The sequence below is a fragment of the Hippocampus guttulatus genome, chromosome 1 (genome assembly GCF_054856545.1).
Source record: "Hippocampus guttulatus isolate MCC_2025c chromosome 1, RoL_Hgut_1.0, whole genome shotgun sequence".
Lineage (NCBI taxonomy): Eukaryota > Metazoa > Chordata > Actinopteri > Syngnathiformes > Syngnathidae > Hippocampus > Hippocampus guttulatus.
The window spans coordinates 25,319,653-25,342,415 of record NC_141261.1 but is presented as its reverse complement, the minus strand read 5'-3'; the positions used below and the strand labels follow the sequence as shown (position 1 = coordinate 25,342,415).

The following is a 22,763-nucleotide window of genomic DNA, read 5'->3' as shown; positions in this document are numbered from 1 at the left end:
TGAATGATTGCATTCATTTCAATTGGACTTGTATTGACAGGCATTTCACCGCCAGGTGGCGCATTGATTTGAAGTTGCAGAACACGGGGGGGGGGGGGGGGGATCTTTTCGACCACCTAGGACCTCTGTATCGCTCTACTTCTACTGGTCTGATCACAACCCATCTGCAGCAATGCACAGGCTAAAAGAGGGCATCAACAACACTGTTGTCATTTAAAAAAGTATATTAATACAGTACTTTCATGCTTTTGTTCTGTTGATGTTTGATATGGACTGTCAACAAATGCTTTTTTTTTTTTTAAATGTACCATAGCTCGTGCTGACCTGGCCCTTCTGTCAAATTTTAAAAGTCAATGCGGCCCCCGAGCCAAAAAGTTTGCCCACCCCTGTACTAGGGTTTTTCCTGGCTCAAATTAGGGCAGTGGTACCATCCTGAACATGCGCCATGACGTGCATGTATTCTGTAAATTCAACTGAGCCACTTTCTTTGACAGGAAATACTTTAAGTTAAGAGTACCTCTTAACTTTAAGTTGTGAAGAGCTCCAATGAGAATATGACTATTTGCATGTTGAAACACTCTTTTATCAAAACTTGCATCGGAAAATGATGGACTCATAGCTTGTGTGGTGGGGCCACTTTCGTTCGAGACACTCAGATTATTCTGAAGCAGCCTTCAAGTGCTCTGTGGTCCATGCCCACCTGTGCTGCAATAGTACACTGCAGTGTCTTCTGTAAAAAATAAAATAAAATAAAATCTGTGAAAAAAATACACTATACATAACGTCTTTGTAACTTTATTAGTTTAGTGTTTTTAGGTACTACCATCTTTAATATACTTTTCTTTCGCTTCTGCTGCTTTGTGAATGGCCATCCCCTCATGTCTTTTTAATGTGTCAAGCCTGCTGTGTTAGGGCGCAGTGCTTTTGGCATAAATAACAGTGCAGGCCTTCTTCAATATGCCAGAGCCAGATAAATTCATTTAGTCACTGCTTGTCAAAACCACTAGATCGTGTGTTTTTAAGACGATATGGAAAGAGGAATAAAAAATAATGTTTCCATCACGTACACGTTGACTTTGCGTTGTTATACTCCTAATTCTAAACAGATTTATGTAGCCTCACCGACTCATCCTGTCCTGCATTCCGGTCCTCACTAGCACTAGTGTTTCAGACCAAATTTCTACATGTTGTCACCACCATGAATACATGTAATTACATTTTAACTGCCTATTCCATTAATTTCTCTGCTCTGTTTCTCGTCGCGAGTGGATGATTTTCCCCGCCATACCCGCAATGCTAAAAATCATAAACATGACTTTGAGACGGAAGAAACTTATTTTAATAGACACGATACGCTTGGATGCAAAAAAGTACAGGGAAGTGGCAGGGAAAAAACATGATTGATCAGTTTCTTCTTGGGTAGTTGCTTCAGGTTTTTCCTGTGCACAGATGTTGATATAGCGCCTCCGTAGTGGTGCAACACTGCAACTGCAGTTAAAATACATCAGTGCTGCAGAGGGACATCAATAGCTCAATCAGCACAGCTGGAGCTTTACACTGAGTTGAGCGATATCAATGGGCCAAGCAATTTTAAATGCAGGAAAAACCCTGGTTACACAGCAAGCATGCATGAAAACAGCAATAACGTGACGTACATTACCACATGCATCAGCCAGGGGATGCCGACAAGGTCAAATATTTATAACATCAGCAATAGTGTATGCATTCATTTGCACCAAAGAGGGCAGAGTTTGAATTTTGAGATCCGGTCAATACAAGCGGTCAAAATGACTGGTGCGCTATATGCTTGTTTGTGTTGTTTTTTTCTCCTGTTCTTTTTCTTTTTTATCAACTCAGCTAAGTATCGCCCTCTCAGAAATATTTCCATTATACTGTGATTATTCACTTGTTCAGAGAAGGTTCAGGGTTCAAGGTGAACTTTATAAGATAAGATAAGATAAGAAAACCTTTATTAGTCTCGCAATGGAGAAATTCCCAATTCACAGCAGCAAAGTTATGAAAGGAAGAAGTAGAACAACAAAATATAGGAGCTGCTGGAAAGGCAGCCACTCTCGCGGCACCATTTTGAAGTCAAAATAACAAAAATAACACAACACAACACATAGGACACAGACAGTCGTGCAATCTTCACCACTTTTCTGCATACACTTTGTTGTCTGAAGCAGTTCTAGATGAAAGAGGAGAGGATCAAAGTGTCCTTTCACCAGTGGATCAGAGAAGTCATGCTGAAAATGTGCACACGTCTGCTACAAGCAAAGTTTTGAAAGCAAACACGAAGCTGTAGCGTCCATTGACGAAAAGAGATGAGTTCACTTCTCCTGTCCCACGTAATCCGCTTCAAACTCCAAGCCGCGACTCCCAGTTCCAAATCCGCATCGGCGCTCCGCGCTAACGCTCCTTTCTTCACATCGTCGGCTCCTCAAGCCTTACATCCATCCAGCAGCAGACCGTTCAACAGCACCGATCTCTCTGCTGAACAAAGCGGGGCTGTGAAAAATGCTGCCCATTACAGGCGCAAGACACAAGCGCCCCGGGACTTATTATCCCCGAGGGGCAATTTCTTTTACAGTCAGTCGGCAGTCAACAAGAAAACACCAGCAAAGCAATCCACGCGCACAAAATGACACAACAACTCACAACTCATGTGTTATGCCATACTATTTACAAGGGCAATGGAAACAAGTAAGAATGAGTTTTTGCATCTGTTTGTCCTGCACCTGGCCATAATGTTGGGGTTGGGAGCTATTGCTCTCCCTTGGTAAGCAAATTTTGAAAATGTGTGTGCCGTGATGGCAGCGACTTAAGTTCAGCCGACAGAGGGTGACTGCTGTCTGCTGTAATAGAACGGGCCCCTGTTGCTGGATGGTTAGGCCTCCGATCTTGCTGCACACCGTCCGTTACAATGCGTTGCAAGCGCTTTTTGCTTGGACCAGGGATCCAAACCAGCAGATAAAAGAAAACAGGAAAACAAATTCAATAAAAGATTTTCATAAAAAACAGAGGCCAAATTCAAACTTCCAAGCTTCTGATAAAAGTGCACCCGCTGGTGGGCCTTAGCTCACACAGAGTCTGTGTAGGCATCAAATGTTAGCCTGGTCATACAAATTTTGATCCAGTGGTTTTGAAGGGAACCGATAATTTAGGCCTTCAAGTCCATTTTTTCAAAATCTGTGGCCAGCCTTTATGAGGCCTACAAAGGGATTGCACACCAATCCTGCCAATGGCCCAAGCACATTGAATAGTTTCAAATCATCAATGGGTGCCAAAACAAATAAAATCAAAATGGAAAAAAAATCCACATGCAAGTTTAAAGATCCATCCATTTTCCGAACCGCTTGATCCTCACTAGGGTCGCGGGGGGTGCTGGAGCCTATCCCAGCCGTCTTCGGGCAGTAGGCGGGGGACACCCTGAATCAGTTGCCAGCCAATCGCAGGGCACACAGAGACGAACAACCATCCACGCCCACACTCACACCTAGGGACAATTTAGAGTGTCCAATCAGCCTGCCATGCATGTTTTTTTTGGAATGTGGGAGGAAACCGGAGTACCCGGAGAAAACCCACGCAGGCCCGGGGAGAACATGCAAACTCCACACAGGGAGGCCGGAGCTGGAATCGAACCCGGTACATCTGCACTGTGAAGCCGACGTGCTAACCACTGGACTACCGGGCCGCAGTTTAAAGATCAATTCAGAAATATGGCCTCATAAGGATTTTATATGTTTGTCATTTGAAAACCTGTTTCCGTTAAGACGTGCATATTGAGCATGTAACTGTTATTGTCCTTACAACAAACGCTACAGTTGAAAACCATTTGACCTGACCCATTACGAAGAACAAATCTAAAACCCCAGTGATAGGATGATGAATTCTTCTAGACATTCAGTTCTTCTGACAATCGTATTCGGAGTCGCAGAGCACGCATATTCAGTCAGCTATCAAAACGGCATCATGATTGTTGTCAAATCTTTTGCTGTTGGAATGAATGAGATGCACACAGGGTAGGCTGACGGCAAACTACAGTCAGCTTTGTTGTCTGAGACTCAAATGCAGGCACTGAGAGTGGCAGCTGGCTCTGCAGCACCTCTGTGACCAGCATCTCCGCACGACCTCAAGCGCACTCCAGCACACCGGCGGCAATGACACTCACCCTGTCGACTTGAAGTCTCTGTACAAATAAAGTGGGTCGTTCAATAAGGGACTTGCCTTATGAATATTGATGGTGTTGTGAAAACAAAAACAAGTTAAGTATGAATTGTGCACAAATAATGTATGTGAATGCAAATGTGTAACTAGGACGCCGGTGGGAAGTGGAGGGACACGTCCGCGGCAATCAAGGGACAAGTTGAGCCGTTTGTCTGATTTTACCACTTTGCGTGGCCGTTACTCTGAGAGCTGTCAAAAAATGGCACAAGTGTATTTCAGCGATCCCCTAAGAGAAAGCCTGTTTCTTCCAGCGCGGCACGGGTTCTACTACAGAGGACCTTGCACTTGCTGCTAATTTACATTTCAAACAGTATCCAGCCCTGCAAGGGATTTGATGTTTTCCTCCTCTGCTCAGCAGTCTTGCTGCGGCGCGGCCAGCATGGCTGCCACAAAGACTTGCCATCCTCTCTGCCTTTGACTGCCTTTGCTTCCATGGTGTGCCAGGGCCATACGCTGCAAGCACAAGCCCGACCCAAAGGCTGCAATGCACTCGGAGGCACATTTATACTCAAAGTGTCCTTGGTCCAATTGAGGCCCACACTGTGCTGATACACAACATGAAGCTACGACTGTAAATGGAGAGAGAGACGGAGAGCTTTGTTTGTTTCCATAATCCTGCTTGCTGATCACCTGACGCCCAGGGAGCAGGAAACCGAGGATAAAGAGACACCCCAAGCCTGGCCTGCCACCAGGAAGAGCCGCTTTCCCTTCCAAGGTCAGGCTGCAGTGGAAATGGATGACGTCTGGGGGGCGGAGACGCCGCCTGCCTTCCTATACTTCCTCCGCTCGGATTGTTGCCTTTCCAACGCGTGCTATGGGATGACGACTCGTGGTGGAATGACAAACTGACATAAATATGTCATCCTCAGCATAGTCCTGACAGATTTTCTTACCGGGACAAAAGATCCCACATTGGGGGGGGGGGGGGGGGGGGGGGGTCGTCAGTTTCTGCACTGCTACAGTATTTAAACCTGGAATAGGCAGCAAACCATCTCTCTCTCTCAACACACACACACACACGCACAAACAGACACAAGCACACACACACTCCATGTAGAACGTGATGAAGGTGTCCAAATAGTGCCTCATTCAGCAAGTGTCACTCCCTGACAGCAAGAGCTGACAAAGCTGAACAGCACTGCTCCAGGCTGCACAGCCAGTCAAGTGGAGGATTTGTCCATAATGTCAACAACACAGCAATGCCATCACAACAGTCTTAATCAATGCAAACATTAAAATATTACATTAGGGATGGGCTATATGGTTGAAAGGTGTATCACGATATACAATAAGTATTTCATATCAATCGATATTGATATAAATTGAATGTCAATACTTTTTTTTAACCCTTCAAAATAAGGACCTGGAGAAAAGAGGCAGAATTTACATAATACTTTAAAATATAATAAATATAATCTTTAACCTGAATAAGAGGTTAAAACTAGTTGCATAGGTCAAATTAACTGGTCAATTTAAATATAAAAGGAATATTTTTTTAACTTAAGGAGCTTAGTAGGGCTCTGCGAATCATAATATACCCATTTCACATTAGTCTATCAATAATTACTGATATTTTGACCAAATTTAAAATAAGAAAAACTATTGCATTGATACATTTCTATTTTATATGTCAGTAGCTTGGTGTGGGATGGTGTGCAATCACCACACAATAGTTTGTGGGCACACCTGCCCAGCGAGACATGACAAAAGCTGTATGTGGAAAAAACAACAACAACATGTTAATTGTCAATTATGGTTGACGTCGTCTGAGAAGCATTCATCGAAAAATGTATTTATAGGTTTGTACATCATGACACTGGTGTGTAAAATGCAATGCTGTGAGAAAATAGGATAAGCAAGCTATAGAAGATCCATTTTCTCCACTGCTCATCCTGATTAGGGTGACAGGTGAGTAGGGGTGCAACGTGGACTGGTCGCCAGGCAATCGCGAGGTACAACACTCACAATCACACCAGAGGACAATTTCGTCTCCAGTGAAGGTAACATGCATGTTTTGGAACATCACGCAGACAGAGATTCGAACTGAAGCGTTCGAGAAGTGAGGCAGACGTAACAAGACACTCACTCACAGTGCTGCTAGCACAGTATAATTGCAATACAGACCGTATCCCGTGATAGTCATTCTGGCCGAATATTGTGGATGTTAGTCGGAGCCTGGGCCAGTGCAGACCTGATCACAACGATCCTCATTATCGAGAGGGGCCATTCAAACACAAGACTGAATGTTTGATTCGGCTCTTGCGTTCACTCATTAGCCTGAGGATTGCGAATGAAAATCCATCTTTGAGATTTTCAAATCAGCAGAAGCCCACTAGAATACAATCAAGAGTGAAATGAAAAATACAGAAAAAGATGTCCTCATTATCCATGACAATAATGACATTGTGCTCCCTCCCTTATCACCGAACTATCTGCAGTCGGTGTTCCAAAAGATGTGACACAAGAAAAAACGAGAACGCGCGTGTGCGTGATCGTGAGCTCACGGACGGATCTGGTGTGAGCTCGAACACTCGTCCAGCTCGTCCACCGCGCACTGGAACGACCGCCCGGAATAATGAGCAGGTGTTCAGGAAGCGTGCCAACGCGCACGGCGCTGCACGGCCAATAAGACAATCGGAACAATAACAATAACAACAACAACAACACCGACAACAAAACAAGGTCCATCGCGGACACTCACCCGAAATCCTGGTCCATCGATTTGAAGAAGAATTTGTAGCTGTGGACGGGTCGATTGTTGAGCACATTTTTGAAATCGGCTAAGGTGACTTTGTCCGGAGAAACCGCTAGTTTGACCAGATAGGGAGTCTCCTCCTCGTCTATGTGATAAATGATTTTGGTCTCCGCCATGAGATCGAGAGAAGGGCAAGCATTGGCGGAGGCACACTGCAACAGAATGGCAAGAAGCAGGCCTGCCTGGCCGCCTGCCTGCCTGCCTGTCTGGCTGCCTGCCTGCTACGCTTCAAAGCAGCGAGCAGTACGCGCTATTCAAAGACTGTCCGCCTGGGGGACGAGCCCAATGTGGTTCCCGACATGTTCGCCTGCGTCCCGCCCGTCTTTCTGCTCCACGGAGCTCCGGTGGCTGTAAAACAGGAAGGGATAGTCAGCCCACATCCTTGCCATTTGCTGCTGGGAGAAACGTTTACTCGCCTTTCAAGCGCCCCGTTGACGACACGCTGCTGGCACCTAGTGGTGGGCTTAGGGATCTCGCACATAGCCAGTTCCTGATATAGGTTACGCCTTTGTCGCTCTTTTGTACGTCTGCGTCGCCGCCATATTCGATGCGGAATGAGTGAATGACCTCATTCATTTCCCGCATTCGAGATGCAGATGATTTTGTCAGACATTTTTCAGTGGGGCGGCCCGGTAGTCCAGTGGTTAGCACGTCGACTTCACAGTGCAGAGGTACCGGGTTCAATTCCAGCTCCAGCCTCACTGTGTGGAGTTTGCATGTTCTCCCCGGGTCTGCGTGGGTTTTCTCCGGGTACTCCGGTTTCCTCCCACATTCCAAAAACATGCGTGGCAGGCGGATTGAACTCTCAATCACACCTGTCCCTAGGTGTGATTGTGAGCGTGGATGGTTGTTTGTCTCTGTGTGCCCTGCGATTGGCTGGCAACCGATTCAGGGTGTCCCCCGCCTACTGCCCGAAGACAGCTGGGATAGGCTCCAGCACCCCCCGCGACCCTAGTGAGGATCAAGCGGTTCGGAAAATGGATGGATGGATGGATTGATTTTTCAGTGGGGTGGCTCGGGAAGGGTAACACAACGCCTTACTGAGGCGTGGTTGTACATGTTTGCGTGCGTCCGTGTGTCATTCTCTCTCATGGCATCCACAGTCAGGCTTTCATGAAATAAAATTCACACCTATCCACAATGCCCATCACACTCACAATTAAACAGGATCAAGTCGAAATAAACACCCCAAAAACGTTATGATGGGCTGAATTAACTAGATAATGCAATTTTCTTTGCTTGTGTGTACTATCTCGTAGTTTACTTTTATCTTATGCACTGACTCACCAGCTAACAGTCACTCAGAGTGGTCAATTGTCACAGATGGCCAAAGACATTTTGCATACTTAGATCAATGAGAACAAGATTTCATTTTATTTATTTAAATGTCAAAGATGTCAAGATGGCGCCCGAGTAGGCAGCCGTCAGCAAGTGCTCTCATGAGCCTTGCTTTTGTTGTTGTTTTTGTATTTGTTTTGTCACTTTGTGTTTGTTGTTACGTCGTGTGGACCTGATGTGGACTTTTTTCAGCATTTTTTGGCCACGCCATTCATCAAGGAGGAGACTCTGTGATTGGTGGTTGCGCCTTCTTGGCAGCATGGGTATACCAGCACTGTTTTTGACTGGGAGGAATGTCGGCGCCATTTGACTGTCGTTGCTGGACAGTCCCGGGGCGCTTGTGTCTTGCGCCTGTAATGGGCAGCATTTTTCACAGCCCCGCTTTGTTCAGCGGAGAGATCGGTGCTGTTGAACGGTCTGCGGCTGGATGGATGTAAGTCTTGAGGAGCCGACGATGAGAAGAAAGGAGCGTTAGCGCGGAGCGCCGATGCGGATTTGGAACTGGGAGTCGCGGCTTGGAGTTTGAAGCGGATTACGTGGGACAGGAGAAGTGAACTCATCTCTTTTCGTCAATGGACGCTACAGCTTCGTGTTTGCTTTCAAAACTTAGCTTGTAGCAGATGTGTGCACATTTTCAGCATGACGTCTCTGATCCACTGGTGAAAGGACACTTTGATCCTCTCCTCTTTCATCTATAACTGCTTCAGACAACAAAGTGTATGCAGAAAAGTGGTGACGATTGCACGACTGTCTGTGTCCTATGTGTTGTGTTATTTTGACTTCAAAATGGCACCGCGAGAGTGGCTGCCTTTCCAGCAGCTCCTATATTTTGTTGTGCTACTTCTTCCTTTCATAACTTTGCTGCTGTGAATTGGGAATTTCTCCATTAAAGGTTTTCTTATCTTATCTTAAAACTGGTACTGTTGGGGGGAAAAAAACTGATTCCGACAGGCGATTGTTGAACGTGTTTTTTATTTTATATTTTTTTTGGGGGGGTGGGGTGGGGTATACACAGTGGGAAACAATTTCCATACATAAACAAAAGGATAGTACCATCAAAATGTATCACAACATTTGGTGATTTTGTCCACATACAGAAAAGTAACTTGAAAAATTAAATACAGCAGAATTTATGAAAAAAAAAACCATGACAAAAGCATCTATCATATAAAAAGAGCTGTGAGCTAGCAGCTCTGCATGCATGCACATTACACCTAAATTAGGCTGGAAAATGAAATATAATGTATGTTAAACCACATCGCAACAGGAAAAAGAATTGCATAAAGCCTCATATTCAGCATCAACAATAAAATATCAAATAAAAGTGAAAGTTTCTGAAATGCAAGCAATGAAACCAAAACTGAAGGTGTAAAAAAAAAAATTTTTTTTAAAAGAAGCTTTGTGCTGTGTGGAGTTTCAGCAGAGGAAGTGTTTCTCCTCTGCGTTGTTGGCTTCATTTTTCCCTTCTCTCACATCATTTGCCCTGGTCCTGCCAGCAGCATCTCAAAGACGCCTTACTTCCACAGCATCCCGTCAAAGTCTGCATGAAGATGGAATGAGAGGCAATTCAAATGTTTAGTTGCTGGAGAGCTGAGGCGGCCTAACTGCTCTGTATTCTGTGACGGCTCACCCTTGTTGCAGTCTTTGCTCAAGTCTCTCTCTTTCAGGAGGTTGTTTTTGTAATCTGTGTAGTGCGCGCGCGCACACACACACACACACACACACACACACACACACACACGTAAAATCGGGAGTCTTATTTTCCACTTTGACACACCGAACACGATCTACCTGAATTCAGTGGCTCTTGGTTGCGAGGCTTCAGCTCCGTGCAGTCCACTGAGCACTGTCCTTCATTTATGGCGTTTCTCCTGCGCAGACATGTTTTTTGTTTTTGTATGTTTCTTTTTAAACAAAAGCATTGCATTTACAATGACTTCATTTTCAGGAGCTCTTTTAAGTCTTACTCGTCATATCTGCGCAGGTCGTATGCCAGGCCTGCAAAGAATATCCAAATAGTCAAAAGAGCACCTCCACTGAGTGCCTTGTCCTGTATGCTGTATGATAAAGAAATGATACCTCTCTTTTTACGTCGCCGAGTCAGCACGATGATTGCCACACCGATGAAGGCCAGAAGCAGGAAAGTTGCCAGGAAGTAGCCCAAATGCTGCACGAAATAGCCTCGGTGCTCTGGGAGGATGACGTTGACCACGTGAGGACTGTCAATGTCTTCGATCCCTGTGAAGAGGTGACAACAAGGGGATCATATAAACACTTGAGCTGATCACTTTTTGGGTGATCCCCGCCATTGGCGGGACCTCGCTCTTCGCAATTGGCTTTGGTCCCGTCCCGTTCCCCCATGAATATCATATGTAAACACAACTAAATGTTTTCAATCTCTTCAAGACTTTTTCTTATCCCTTTCTGTTTTTCAAAGAGAGAGAAAAAGCAGAGAGCATCGAGTTAAATGTCAAAATGCCTGTCGCCAGGAGTAACTTCCAGACTAATTTCTTTTTCCCCTACCTCATAAAAAGCAGACAGGATGACCACAAAGGAGAGGAAAAGTGTGACGAGGGACAAATTCTCTTGTGGTGTCTTTCTGCATGTTGCTTTGCAATTCCCTTTCACAATTTTCTACATCATATTTAATGGACAATACCGCTTTCCTTTTTCTAGGTGGGAAATGACTTTCAGACTTTCAGCTGTTCTTTCAACACCGCAAGCAATGACAGACGATAGTTGCACTCACTGACCACAACGTTCGGTATGAAAAATTCTCTCGTGTTATGTTCCGATTATTCGAAACACTGCACCATTAAAATGCAGTGTAGTGCTACACTAAAGTACATAAAACAATAAAAGCTCATATTGAACTTTAAAATTGTCAGTCAAAAGTAAGCATCAGTACTTTGTAAAGGTAGCCTTAAAAGCTTTGGCATTACATATACAGTGCCTTGCATACATATTCACACCCCTACATTTTGGATCGTATCAACCAGATTACAAAAATTATATATATACTGTATATATATATATATATATATAGAGAGAGAGAGAGAGAGAGAGAGAGAGAGAGAGAGAGAGAGAGAGAGAGAGAGATTTCCCCTGGAAAGTCTACACATGACCCTCCTTTCACGTTTGAAATACAGTATACAGATTCTGAATCCTAATAGCCCCAGGCTGTGGAAAGGACATTTGACAGTGCAGCTGTATTGGTGTTATGATAATGTGTCGACAAATGACATTTGAAATCAAATTGTAATTACAATTATAGGGCGGGTGCAATAGGGTTTATTTTCCCAAATGGGTCAGCCTTCCGTACTTGTACGTTTGTACAGATGACTTCACACACAGCACGGTCCTCCAAATGCGCTGAGCGGGTTTTTGCCGTGGGCAAGGGAGGCATCATTTGCAAGTCAGTGATGTGGAAGTGGCTTGATTTGAGATGAAAGAGGCTTGTGATAGCTCGCTGATCATCTGTAGGAATCTATGATGACAGATTCAATCAGCAAAAACTCTCATTTGTCATTTCCGATGATTTTGCGTGTGTTGATGAGTGCAAACGTTGGTTTTACGCTCCAAGGGCAGCGGGGCATCAAGAACTGACCAGAATGCTGATTGAATGGCAGTCAATGGCCACATGTGAACGGAGCGACTGGTTAAAGGGCACGGGGGATCTACCCTCTGACCGCATATTCCCCCCACCCCCGCATGACACAGCTGGTCTAGGTGCTGAATAGATACAACAGACTTCTGCCGACCGCTGGTAAACAAGCCCCACCCGAGGCCAATACACATCAGCTGAGAAAACAACTGAATCCCGGCTAAGCGAAGGATAACAAACCAAAGTCAGGATAGAGTTGAATATGTTTGGAATTTGTAGGAAATTGGGTCAAACGTAGAGAGAAATGACACTGCACTCCCTAGATGGCTGGCGCCTACTCAGTTGTTAAAATGTCTCCAGATGGAATTTTTGAAAAAAGTTAGTCTAGAAAATGAGCTGAGATATTAAAAAACACGATTCACTGTAAGCCTCTTTTTCTTGTTTATTCTAAAGTCTACTGTGCTCTTCCTCTTGCAGGAGAAACTGGGCACAAAGAGTGAGCTGACTTAAGTGACCAACTATGTCTGTAAACGTAATTGCAGCTGTGCTTTCCCCCTCTTCTCATTTAAGGAGTTATCCAACAAGGAAAAATATTGAGCGTTGCTTGCACCTAGAAGAAAAATGTGTTAAATTCCCTGTAAACTGTGCTCGTTCGTGTGACCCCCCCCCCCCCGCCCCCTTGCTGTGCTGCCTAGTGGAATGAGTTGAAAAATATACTGTAATTATGACGATAGTATCAATAATAACAACAATAAAAATTATAACAATGATGTGTTCAATGAACTGATTTCAACAATGATTTCAGAGGGGTTGATGCACACTAACACATATTTATGAATGAAACAATTGTGTCGATCTTGTCCCAGTACAGTTCTGAGACGTGGCTTGAGCAAGCGTTGGGTTTCGAAGGATTTTCTGCCAGCAGAGTGTCACTTCCCAGGCGCATTGTCAACACTCGCTCACTCTTCCTGCTGCACTGGGCTGCCCAGCTTGGTGAAGAGTCTTGTGCCAAATTGGTAAACAAAATATGGTCAGGCTTGCGCTGTCATTAAAATCAGGACTCGAGGGCATTTGTGCCACGCTGCAGATGTGCGGTCTACAGAAATAGAGCCATGTATCACAAAAAATTCAGTCCTACATAGTTCTCAGTCTTTGCACGTTTTCAGCAATTATCTTTAACCATGTTTAAAAAGTAAGGATATCCTGTTCTGTGACCACGTGATTTTCAGCTGAATGGGTACCAGGCAAAAAGATCGGTTTTCTTCATTTTTGTGAAATGTGATAAGTCACAAAGTGACCAAATAATTAGAAGCTACTGAGTCAATATAATGTTACGCTGTTGGTTTTTTTTGTTTTTGTTTTGTTTTTTTTTGGCGGGGGGGGGGGGGGCAGAATAACAGTAAGAGTCTGCCAGCTTTGAAAGGGTCCTTCAATAGTATGGTGACAAGTTCTGTTTGCATCGCCGGGAAATGAAATAATAAATAAAATGCATGACACGATTTCATGAAAATGAATTTTTATAAAGTGTCTTGCACGTTGATATGTATTGCACTTAGTGTGTATAAATGTCATGGCTATAGTGAATGTATTTGCATATTTTATGCTAAAACCCCATGAAGCGTTTCAGTACAAAAAAAAAAGACGTAAAATAAAACATGTCTGAGATGGACCAATACACATTTTGAATTGTTCAATATGCGTATCAAAGAAAGATTTAACTTTATTTTGAGAGCGTTACAAAAAGCAATTGGGACTGATTTGGTGTATTGGGCCATGTAATATAAATGTAAATATGTATGATAATGTATATAGCATCTATACATATTTAGGTACCGAATGTAAATACGTCTATATGATAATTTGAGACCAATTGCATGTGAGCTCTCTCTCTTTTTTTTTTTATTTGATTATCGAGGTTTCGGACCGCGACCCGGAATGGGCAGAACCTGAAAATCAAAAAAGTGTGATGAAGACATCCCTCTTTAGAAACAATTCTCCAAATTCACTTTCCAGGGTCTTTCAATTATGACAGGCTTACTTGGTTCGGGTTCCTCATTGTGGAAAGCCATTGATGCTGTGGTGGCCTCTGACGGAAGGGAAGATCCCACAGTGAGTCTAAAGATGCGTCTCTCGTGCACGCCGCAGTAGTGGTGGTGCAGGTGGCAGGAGTAGAGGCCTTTATCAACCGGCTTCAGGTCAGATATGGACAGCGAAAAATCCCCGACTGTAAACGCGTCCTTTGCCACGCTCATTTTCTTGTCGGCAAATAGAGGCCCGTAATCCCGCCGTTCTCCTGAAGCGTAGAGGTCCACCAAGCGGTCAGCTCTGTCTGGACGCACCCCAGGGGGCTGGAAGTCCCAGTGGGCCACCTGCTGCTGGTCCTCCTGGAGACCGTCTCTCCACAGGGGGTTCCGGTTAACGCATGGCAACACCACCGAGCTTCCCAACAACACCACAAAAATGGTCTTCTCTCCATCCCAGTAACGCTTCTCCTTGTTAGCTGCCAAGCGTGAGACACCGTTCATGATTTTGCATGCTTGCATTCCAACCGGAATGCAACAACACAATGAACTTCTCTAACCTGACTTGGTCACATTGAGATGAATTTGAACCGATTGCTGATTCTGGCAGTAATGATGGTGCAGATTACATGTGTATACTCCTCGGTCACTTTGCACCACATCTGGTGGAAGAAGATACCACAGTTAATCCAGATTAAATACCCTGGAAAGTAGTGTTTGTTTCAAAAGACATTAGACATGTTTGAAGATAACGGACAACTCTGTAGCACTCACTTGTGGAGATAAAGCGTCAAATACTATTTTTCAACAAATCAGATTTACAGATTTTTTTTTTTACAGGGGCAAAAAAGCTGAACGACACGAACACAGGAATGATGCAAACAAACACACACACACACACACACATAAACAACTGCAAAAAATGCAGAAAATAGCAAAAGCACACCAAGCCCCAAACAGCTACAAGAGAGAATTATGCTGCAAGTTGACCCTTCACACTAGAAGTGCAGTACTATGTGGGGCTGTGACCAAAAGGAATGGACCAGTCCTTTTTGTTTTGTTTGTCATTCCCGTGTTTGCAGCTTTTGGACAACTGCAGCATGCTTGGCCCCGTCAGCCACCATATAAAACGGTTCTGAGTGACACACTTTGGACTCTGGCACGAGTCCTCCTGGCCACAACGTACAGAACTTTGTCTGCACTTATTTAATAATTTGGGGGAAAAATTCTCCCCCCACGCCCCTCCCACAATTCAGTTATCCATGGACTTTCATTATTTGCGGGCTGGGCTGGTCCACTGTATTCTACTCACCGCTGCTTTAAGCGAACATATTATTAGCGACTCAAACATGTAGCTCTTTGTAGTTAATGTGTAGGAACAAGGCCAGACAAAGTAGTATCAATTTTTCAGGGTTGTAACAGTGGTATTTGATTAATGAGTGGAGTGTAGTTTCAGCGAATTAAGAAGACAAAACCACAGCATTTGAGAGTGGAGACAATACCTTGATTATTATTATTTTTTTTTACCATTTTCAAGCTGCATTTGGTATACTTGATGATTATTTTGAATCATTCAAATTTAGGAGGGCTGTTCACAAAAAGGAGGGATGACGGGATAGGGTGGGACCAAGTCTTACTGCTGATGACTAGGGAGAAGTTGCCATCTTTGAATGCAGAGCCCGGAATGGAAATGCGACCCTTGTTGAAGTTGTTGTACACCCTCAGGCGGGCCCCCGGGGACATATCCAGGACCCGTTCCACCGAGTATTTGGGAGTGTTGCGCATCACGTCCCAGTGCACCACCCTCTGACGGTCCTTCAGTCTGTCCTGGGTCCACAACATGCGAGGGCTGTGGCAAGGCAGGACGGCTGTACTCCCGATAGGGAGCGTGATGTTCTGGGCTTCAACCACCACACCCAGTCTGCTGTTGGTGCTCCTCTGAGCCCATGCTGATGTCAGACACAAACACACGGCCTCAGAACACCAATCATGACAAACATGAGCTAATGGCAAAAGAACTGCTTTACCTTCTGGCAGGAGGAGCACAGCAAGAACTGCAACAGACACAGAAAGAGGCTAATTAGGATAAACCTTTCCTGCTGTGGCATCAGTTTTGCCTCTCATTCTTCATTTTGACCTGAGTTAGGAGTCAAGAGACACTGCAAATTGGTTTGGCTGAAAAAAATAAACTGCGGCAAAATAAGGAAGCGGCTTTTGACGGGAGGTCAGAAATATTCTCCTCAAATATATTTTTTTCTGTTTGTGTTTTCCGGCTTTGTGTGGCAGTTTTGTTTACTAAAGGAGTGTGTTTACTGAGGCAGAGGTGGATGGGATGCCCACAGCAGCTTTATTCATGCGGGCTTCTGCTGGCTCATCACAGATCTGTGATCTTTTAGGGGATGAAGAAGGTACGTGGCTGCCGCCGGCATCTGGTGGTGCTGCTTTATTGCCTCTGCCTGCACTCAACACCCAGTTGTCTGCGTGACAACACTACTTTGTATCACAGTGTACTGAATAGACAGATTACTTTGAGAAGATTGAAACGCAAACTATTCCTGAGATGAATTTGTTTCTAACAACCACAAAAAGAGGATTGGTTGCAACAACTACAAAAACCTCACTGAGTTGTTTCCATTGCGTACAGCAGAGGACAACAAATGCAGTGAACCTGCAAATGGGGTGGTGGTACCCTGCACCAGCTTGGTGATAGCGGCGGGGTTGACCAGCTGGCATCTTGGTGGTGTCACAAGCTACCAGCAGGGAGACAACAGCATGTTGCTTTGGCTCAGTTATTTGCATGGGTTGCTTAGTGACTGAAGGTTTGACTGTTCCAATCTTGGCTGTTTTGTTTTGCTGCTGCTGCTGTTTTGGGCCTAATGGTGACATCAGCAAGACCGGCACGAAAACACAATAAAACCATGCTGGTATGTGCTGTTGGGTGTTTTTTTTTTTTTTTTAAGCAGGACATTGAAAAGGCTGGGAAGTTTGATGACAACCCACAGTGGTCAGTGTTGCTTGAGTGCAGGCTGGTTGCTAGTTGCACCATAGCCTTTTGGCAGATGACAAAAGTCCATGTGTGGCTTAGTGAGGTATAGGTAAAACTAAGTGTTTCATCCCAGCACCTTTGCCACTTGCACTCTCCAGAGTGAGTCATGAGGTTGCTTTAACAATGCGTTACTCAAATCACCAAAACCAACCATTTGCCAATTATTTGATGTTTAAACCTGGTGACAATTTGCGACCGCAGCAATCAGATAAACATCACTCCTGCGGTGAAGCCAAAATGTGCGAGTCAAATAACAAGTATGCCTTTCCTCTGCACATTTTGTGTGATTCATGGATGTCAGGGCTGTGTCAGACGTTTACTCATTGCCACATCACAGCAACCGAGAAAAAAAACCTGTGCAGCTGCACATTTAGCCACAAGTACAAAGCCCCCCCACCCCAAGAGGCTGCTGTGGATGTTTTCACATCGATGCGGATGGAAGCCAAGTATTACACGTGATTCATCTTCATAAACAGTCCCCCCCCCCACACCTAAACTAATGAGTTATAGAATTAGCAACAGAAATGCTTTCTTTAAAATGATAACATGATTCAAAACTGTAACCGCATCCAAATACAGTACACCCATCAATCCATTCCTCTATAGGCCACCGCTTTTTGAGGGTCAAGGGTGACCCGGGGCCAATCTCTGCTGACTGAGCCAGAGGCTGGGTATGCCCTGGACTGGTCGCCAACCATTCACACCTAAGGACAATTCCGAGTCTTAAACCTACAGGGAGAACATGCCAACTCCAGAGAGGAAAACCGAAATTAAAAACCTGAATCTTCTTCGAACTGTGAGGCAGATATTGCGCTCACAAGTAGTCCACAATGCTGCCCTGAAGGTTTGCACTTTTAGCAATTTCATGACATCACCTATTACCTAAATTATACAATTATTTTGCTGAGTACCCCCAAGCTATGGTTCGCTGACCCCTGGGACCTTGATCGGAGAATACCTGCTGAACAGTACATATTTAAAATCATACAGTTACTGCTATCAACCTTAACTTTGGGCCAATTAATAGCTCTGATATTAATATGACGTACAGTATGACAAAAAAAATTGACATCCATGCATGAATGCAGCCTTTCTAGCTAGTAGTGATGGAGTCATATCTAAAAAGGGTTAATTTGGTATACAAGGCCCTTTTTGTTAAACTGGCAGTAAATATTTTGGTTGGAAAAAAACCTATAGCCTTTATAGGTTGAAATGGGATCTGTTTCATTGGTGTGAGCATGACGAGGGGGTCCCTTACCTTCCCATGATCCTTGTAACAGTTACTTCAATAAAAAATAATGGTTGAGTCCTCCTGATCCACATACTCGGCACCCGCCGGGAAACGCTCATTAGCAACACACATTTCAATGAGGGGCGCTTGAAAATGCTGACTCTTCTGCTCACGCCTCATCTAACAAGAAACACATTGGGCCAAAACCATACTAAAAAAATAAATTCCCCCGGGCCAAGTCGACTCGTTTCTTGGCAATGCGCAGTTCATGTCCAGTCTTTGTTCTGCGATACTGGACATTTCAGATGGAGTACTGACCCAGATAATACAGTAAAAACTAACGGTGATAAAGTTGTACAGAAATGGGCATGTTTAATGAAGTTAGCTTTTTAAAAATATTAGGGCAACATTCTGACTAAGTGTATATTATAGCTTTCCTTCAAATATATGGAAAAAAAAAACCCACCGCACACCGAGGACAGAACTTGTCAGTTTAGAATCCCAGTTGGAACGGACCTCGGCTCATTTCATTTGCTTTTTTTTTTACGCAAGAAAAATGAACTTACCTGGCAGTAGAGTCATACAGACGTGCATGTCGAGCACTGAGGGGACAAAAGAACTTCAGAGACGACCAAGTTCTATGAGGTGCGTGTTCAGTACTTGTTTTCGTCAAGCACGTCTGGATGCCAAATCGCAGACTCCAGACGCCCCGCCCCGCCTCCGCAGCAAATGAAACCGAACAGGGGTAAAACCAGAGCACGTTAACAAACGACACTGACGCGACCCACAAATAGGCCTCGACAAATTCGGAGTGGATGTAGAAACAGCATCGCAGTATTTTGTGTGTGTGTGTGTGTTCAAAATCAACACGATTTACATTATTTGTTTTTAATAATCATACACACAAATATTTTACCAATTTAATTTTTTTTGAGCAAGAAAGTCTAGAGTACGGTCTGCCTAATGAGGGAGTTGTAATTGTGGTTGTAATGCTTCTCACTTGGCACAATACCGCAACCTACAGTATTCAAGAGGAACAGCGCCTGTTGCTCAACGAAACCGCAAATACATTGAGGACTGCACAGATACTCAGTGTTGAGACATGATTTGATTTTTAAAACAGCAACAACAAAACAGGGAAGATGGTCGAGCAAGTTGTCTGGTGTGAAAAAAACGTGAGTGTCAGTCCCTTCTGTTTCCGTGTTGTTTTATGAAGAGTTTTGGTGTACTCCATCCCTCTGGCGCCTTCTTCAGTCCAGCACGCTTCCAAATCCTTTTCAAGTCCTTCTCAAAACGCTTCTGCACAAAGCAAAAAAGCTTTTTTATTGATCAATTTCTTCACGAACACAAAAAGTTCTCTGAATTTGCTTAAATTGGATTATTGTGAATTATAGAAGAGAATTAGAAGACATTACAGAAGACTGCAATGTCTTCATTTATTTTGATCACTGCACAGTGCCTATAAAAGTCGACACACCCCTGTTCAAATGCAGGTTTTTGCACAATAAAATAATGAGATCAAGATCAGTTATTTCTGAACTTTTCCCACCATTAATATGGACTTTCAATTGCAAAGATCACACCTCAAGTTCACACCCTAAATAAAGTTCAGTTGTTCTAATCGGCTTTACCCGGCTTTATTGATTTATGTTGCTTTCTAGCAGAAGACTCAATATGTTGTGATAACACTGATGGGTGTTTGGAAACTGTTCAAAATTCTCAGCACTTGGCAGAACCCCCCCCCCCCCCCCCCCTGCCCGCAAGCCCTATGCCGTGTCCAGCATTCTGCTGGTCTGCTACTGATTTGGTGATGACGAGTGTTGTTTCAGCACCAACAAAAGCTTTTGGAATTACGGCCCAACGTTTACTTGGCTTCATCAAACCATAACACATTTTCCCAAAAGTGTTTAGGAGATTTCAAGTGTGTTTTGTTGTTGTTGTTTTTGACATGAACATGAAGCAACGTCTATTTTGATCTGATCAGAGAGTGAAGGTGACAATATACCTGTTTCTTCCTGCCCCTGCTCTCCTGCACTCGTCTCCTCAGGAATTTTGTCCGTTTTAACAGCTTCTTGTATTTGTGCCGGTTCATTTTGCGTCGTCGGATCTCCAGCACATTTTTGCAACTTAGGGGCGTTGTCGTGCGGTCGCCGTCTTCAACAACAGGTAGACACACGGGCGGCAGCACCTTCTCTTCCGGCAGCTCCCCCCGCTCATGCTGCGGCGGAGCCGACCCCGGCAGGGGAGGAAGAGAGTAGCGCAGCGAGAGCCACGTTTCCAGAGGACTGACTGACAGTTTACGGGGCACTAGTGCATCGTCAAGCTCCGGCTCCAGCTGCACCCACCGAGGTGGATAACGGTTGTCGGCTGCTGTGGAGTAACGTCGTGGCTTTGCATTGAGTGACCAGATGGATGCAGCAACTGCTGGCTGCGCACGTCCACTCACAATGTCTCCATGGCAACCTAGTCATGAGGAAAGCACACCAGACATCATGGACACATCCGAATACAGTCACACCCCCATACAGGTCTGCTGTGAATAGTGAAGATCTGCAAGCAATTGCCCTCACGTGACATATTTTCCGTTGACACTTTACACATTCAAACGATGATAGAGACAAAAGCAAAAACCCTGACGCCCCTGTTTTCCGAATTCCTCTACCTTGGTCAAAGCACATGCATTTTTGTTTACTAGTGGGTCAATGAGAACTTTTTCCACCAAAAAGTACAACTGAGAACATGACAAAGTTGGGAATTGCGACATGCCTTGCCATGAAAAGCCAAAATCCTTGAGGAATTCACACTCCACCCAAAAGAAATCTGTCGTGTTCCCTAGAGATGCCACAAGATGGAGGCAAAACACGTCTTTTCTATTACCCTGATTAGTTGATTGCTTTTACATTGCTCTTACAAATAAATTGCCTCTAAAAAATGCACAGGAAGTGCACATGCTCGTCTATCGGCGGAGATGCGTTACATTAACATACCTGACACAAATCCTACTTCGACAGGGCTTAGTCAGCATCTTGGGCGATATACAAAGGGCGCAACAACTCTGACTCGCAGAGTTTTTTATTGGGGATATGTCGGTGCATCGCATGACATAAAAAAACGTGCTCATACTTACAAGTTGCCCTGTGAACAACACGCAGACGAGGTAGGAATTTTGACGCAAACATCATTGGAGGGTATGAACAGGTCAAGTCGTCGGGAAAAAGGCTGCCATGTCGTTGTCCTGTGAAGGGTACATCATGTAGGCCGTCAAGCAAACGCGCAAAAATCCACTACATCCAAGCAAATTCCTGACGTCCTGTAGCATCACTAAAACCAACAACAACCAACACGGTATACAGTAAAACATCAGAAGTAAGATTTTGATGGAAGGTGGGGATGAGCCTGCTTTCACGTCGTAAAGTAGACCAATGGACATCGAAGTACAGGTTGAGTTTCCCAGAATTGTTGGTAATGCTAACCCCAATGTAACCTCCGAATAGACGATATATTGCAAAAACTCACAATAAATTATACAGGATCCATCCATCAGACGTGTAGTAGAATGTGGGTAGTGTCGCGGTTAGCCATGAAATGTTTGACTTGGTCTAAAATGATCAATGACGACCTCAATGTGAGACTGACTGACATACACGCGTTTTCCGTTCGGCGTTACACAGAATGTTCACCCTTCCGCTTTGCACCACTTCTTCAAAGTTAAAGTTCCGTCCTGCAGCGCTCACCCTTGCGAAATTCACCCTTTCAAAAATGTAAACGAAATGTTTGCTGTTTGAGCGCTAAAGAACGTCCGTTGGACTCTAGCCAGTTTACAATCGACTCGAAATCAAGATGCTTTTAAATCAAACTTTGAAAACAGGTTCCAGTTTTCAAACCACAGATAGGTGTGCAAGGAAAAGGTAGCTGTTCAAAATAGGGTTTCAAGACAGGATCGGGAGTTTCAAGTAAGGGTTCACACAATGGTGGGGCTCCAAATTAGGGTTACAAAACTGGATTATGGGTTTAAAATTAGGGATTGAAAATTTAGTTTGGGTTTCAAATTAGAGTTACAGTGCAGTTAGGTGTTCAAGACATTTTCAAACTAAAGTCAGAGTTTCAAAATCGCCTTTTGAGCCGTTTAAGGTTTTCCAGACAGGGCAGAGGTTGAAAATGCAAATGAGGGGTTCAAGCGGGTTTTTAGGATTTCAAGACAGGGTTATGATTTCAAATTAGAGTTTCAAGACGCGCTGGAAAAAAAAAAACATTCAGTGCAATGGTAGGGTTTCCAGACGGGGGTGGAGTTGCAAATCATTGTTTCAAGCAGGTTTTAGCATTGTGCTTTTCCGTAGTCTTTCAAAACTATGTTTTTCTTTGCAGCTTCACTATTCTAAAAGGCTTAAATTGTCCTGGAATTCAACTTTCTACACATACTTTCTTTTTCCAGCAGGTAGCGGCAAACACCAGGGAAACTCGGCAATGGGCATTAACAAGAGAAACGCGCCGCGAGCAGTGTGAGGTCTGATCGACAGCCTCATTTTATGTGATGTTAGGTG

General features: G+C 44.3%; 3 protein-coding genes across 5 annotated transcripts in view; all 3 read right to left on the bottom strand.

Moving 5' to 3' along the window:
* The window catches only part of LOC147211132 (segment polarity protein dishevelled homolog DVL-1-like), a 41,511-nt gene extending 34,115 nt beyond the window's left edge, over positions 1 to 7,396 (bottom strand). The window contains exon 1 of one of the 3 annotated variants that reach the window (XM_086122366.1): positions 6,929 to 7,396. In XM_086122366.1, coding sequence (XP_085978492.1) covers positions 6,929 to 7,098 — 170 coding nt within the window. In that variant the 5' untranslated portion in view covers positions 7,099 to 7,396. The remainder of the gene's footprint in view (positions 1 to 6,928) is intronic. The other 2 variants (XM_086122348.1, XM_086122358.1) reach the window with 2 other exon arrangements.
* Positions 7,397 to 9,283: 1,887 nt separating this feature from the next.
* LOC147211131 (matrix remodeling-associated protein 8-like) lies at positions 9,284 to 19,012 on the bottom strand. The gene is made up of 10 exons (XM_086122324.1): positions 18,789 to 19,012; positions 15,973 to 15,999; positions 15,583 to 15,894; positions 14,506 to 14,607; positions 13,963 to 14,424; positions 10,400 to 10,558; positions 10,288 to 10,318; positions 10,112 to 10,191; positions 9,951 to 10,004; positions 9,284 to 9,860 (listed from the first exon to the last, which is right to left on the bottom strand). The coding sequence occupies exons 1-10, from the start codon at positions 18,814 to 18,816 to the stop codon at positions 9,835 to 9,837; spliced, it is 1,281 nt and encodes a 426-aa protein (XP_085978450.1). The 5' UTR covers positions 18,817 to 19,012; the 3' UTR covers positions 9,284 to 9,834.
* A 116-nt stretch (positions 19,013 to 19,128) lies between these two features.
* On the bottom strand, positions 19,129 to 21,890 carry aurkaip1 (aurora kinase A interacting protein 1). The gene is made up of 4 exons (XM_086122337.1): positions 21,739 to 21,890; positions 21,350 to 21,457; positions 20,228 to 20,685; positions 19,129 to 19,521 (listed from the first exon to the last, which is right to left on the bottom strand). The coding sequence occupies exons 2-4, from the start codon at positions 21,402 to 21,404 to the stop codon at positions 19,405 to 19,407; spliced, it is 630 nt and encodes a 209-aa protein (XP_085978463.1). The 5' UTR covers positions 21,405 to 21,457; positions 21,739 to 21,890; the 3' UTR covers positions 19,129 to 19,404.
* Positions 21,891 to 22,763: the final 873 nt, after the last annotated feature.

What these genes read in the sequence shown, in the direction of transcription:
- aurkaip1 (XM_086122337.1), bottom strand. Translation starts at nt 21,404, where the DNA reads ATGATGTTTGCGTCAAAATTCCTACCTCGTCTGCGTGTTGTTCACAGG. An exon ending in TGTTGTTCACAGGGCAACTT is followed by an intron (nt 20,686 to 21,349) that starts GTAAGTATGAGC and finishes CCTCATGACTAG; the next exon opens with GTTGCCATGGAGACATTGTG. An exon ending in GCAGGGGCAGGAAGAAACAG is followed by an intron (nt 19,522 to 20,227) that starts GTATATTGTCAC and finishes TGCTTTGTGCAG; the next exon opens with AAGCGTTTTGAGAAGGACTT.
- LOC147211131 (XM_086122324.1), bottom strand. Translation starts at nt 18,816, where the DNA reads ATGCACGTCTGTATGACTCTACTGCCAG. An exon ending in CTTCTCCCTAGTCATCAGCA is followed by an intron (nt 14,608 to 15,582) that starts GTAAGACTTGGT and finishes TTCTTCCACCAG; the next exon opens with ATGTGGTGCAAAGTGACCGA. An exon ending in TCTCAATGTGACCAAGTCAG is followed by an intron (nt 14,425 to 14,505) that starts GTTAGAGAAGTT and finishes CACGCTTGGCAG; the next exon opens with CTAACAAGGAGAAGCGTTAC.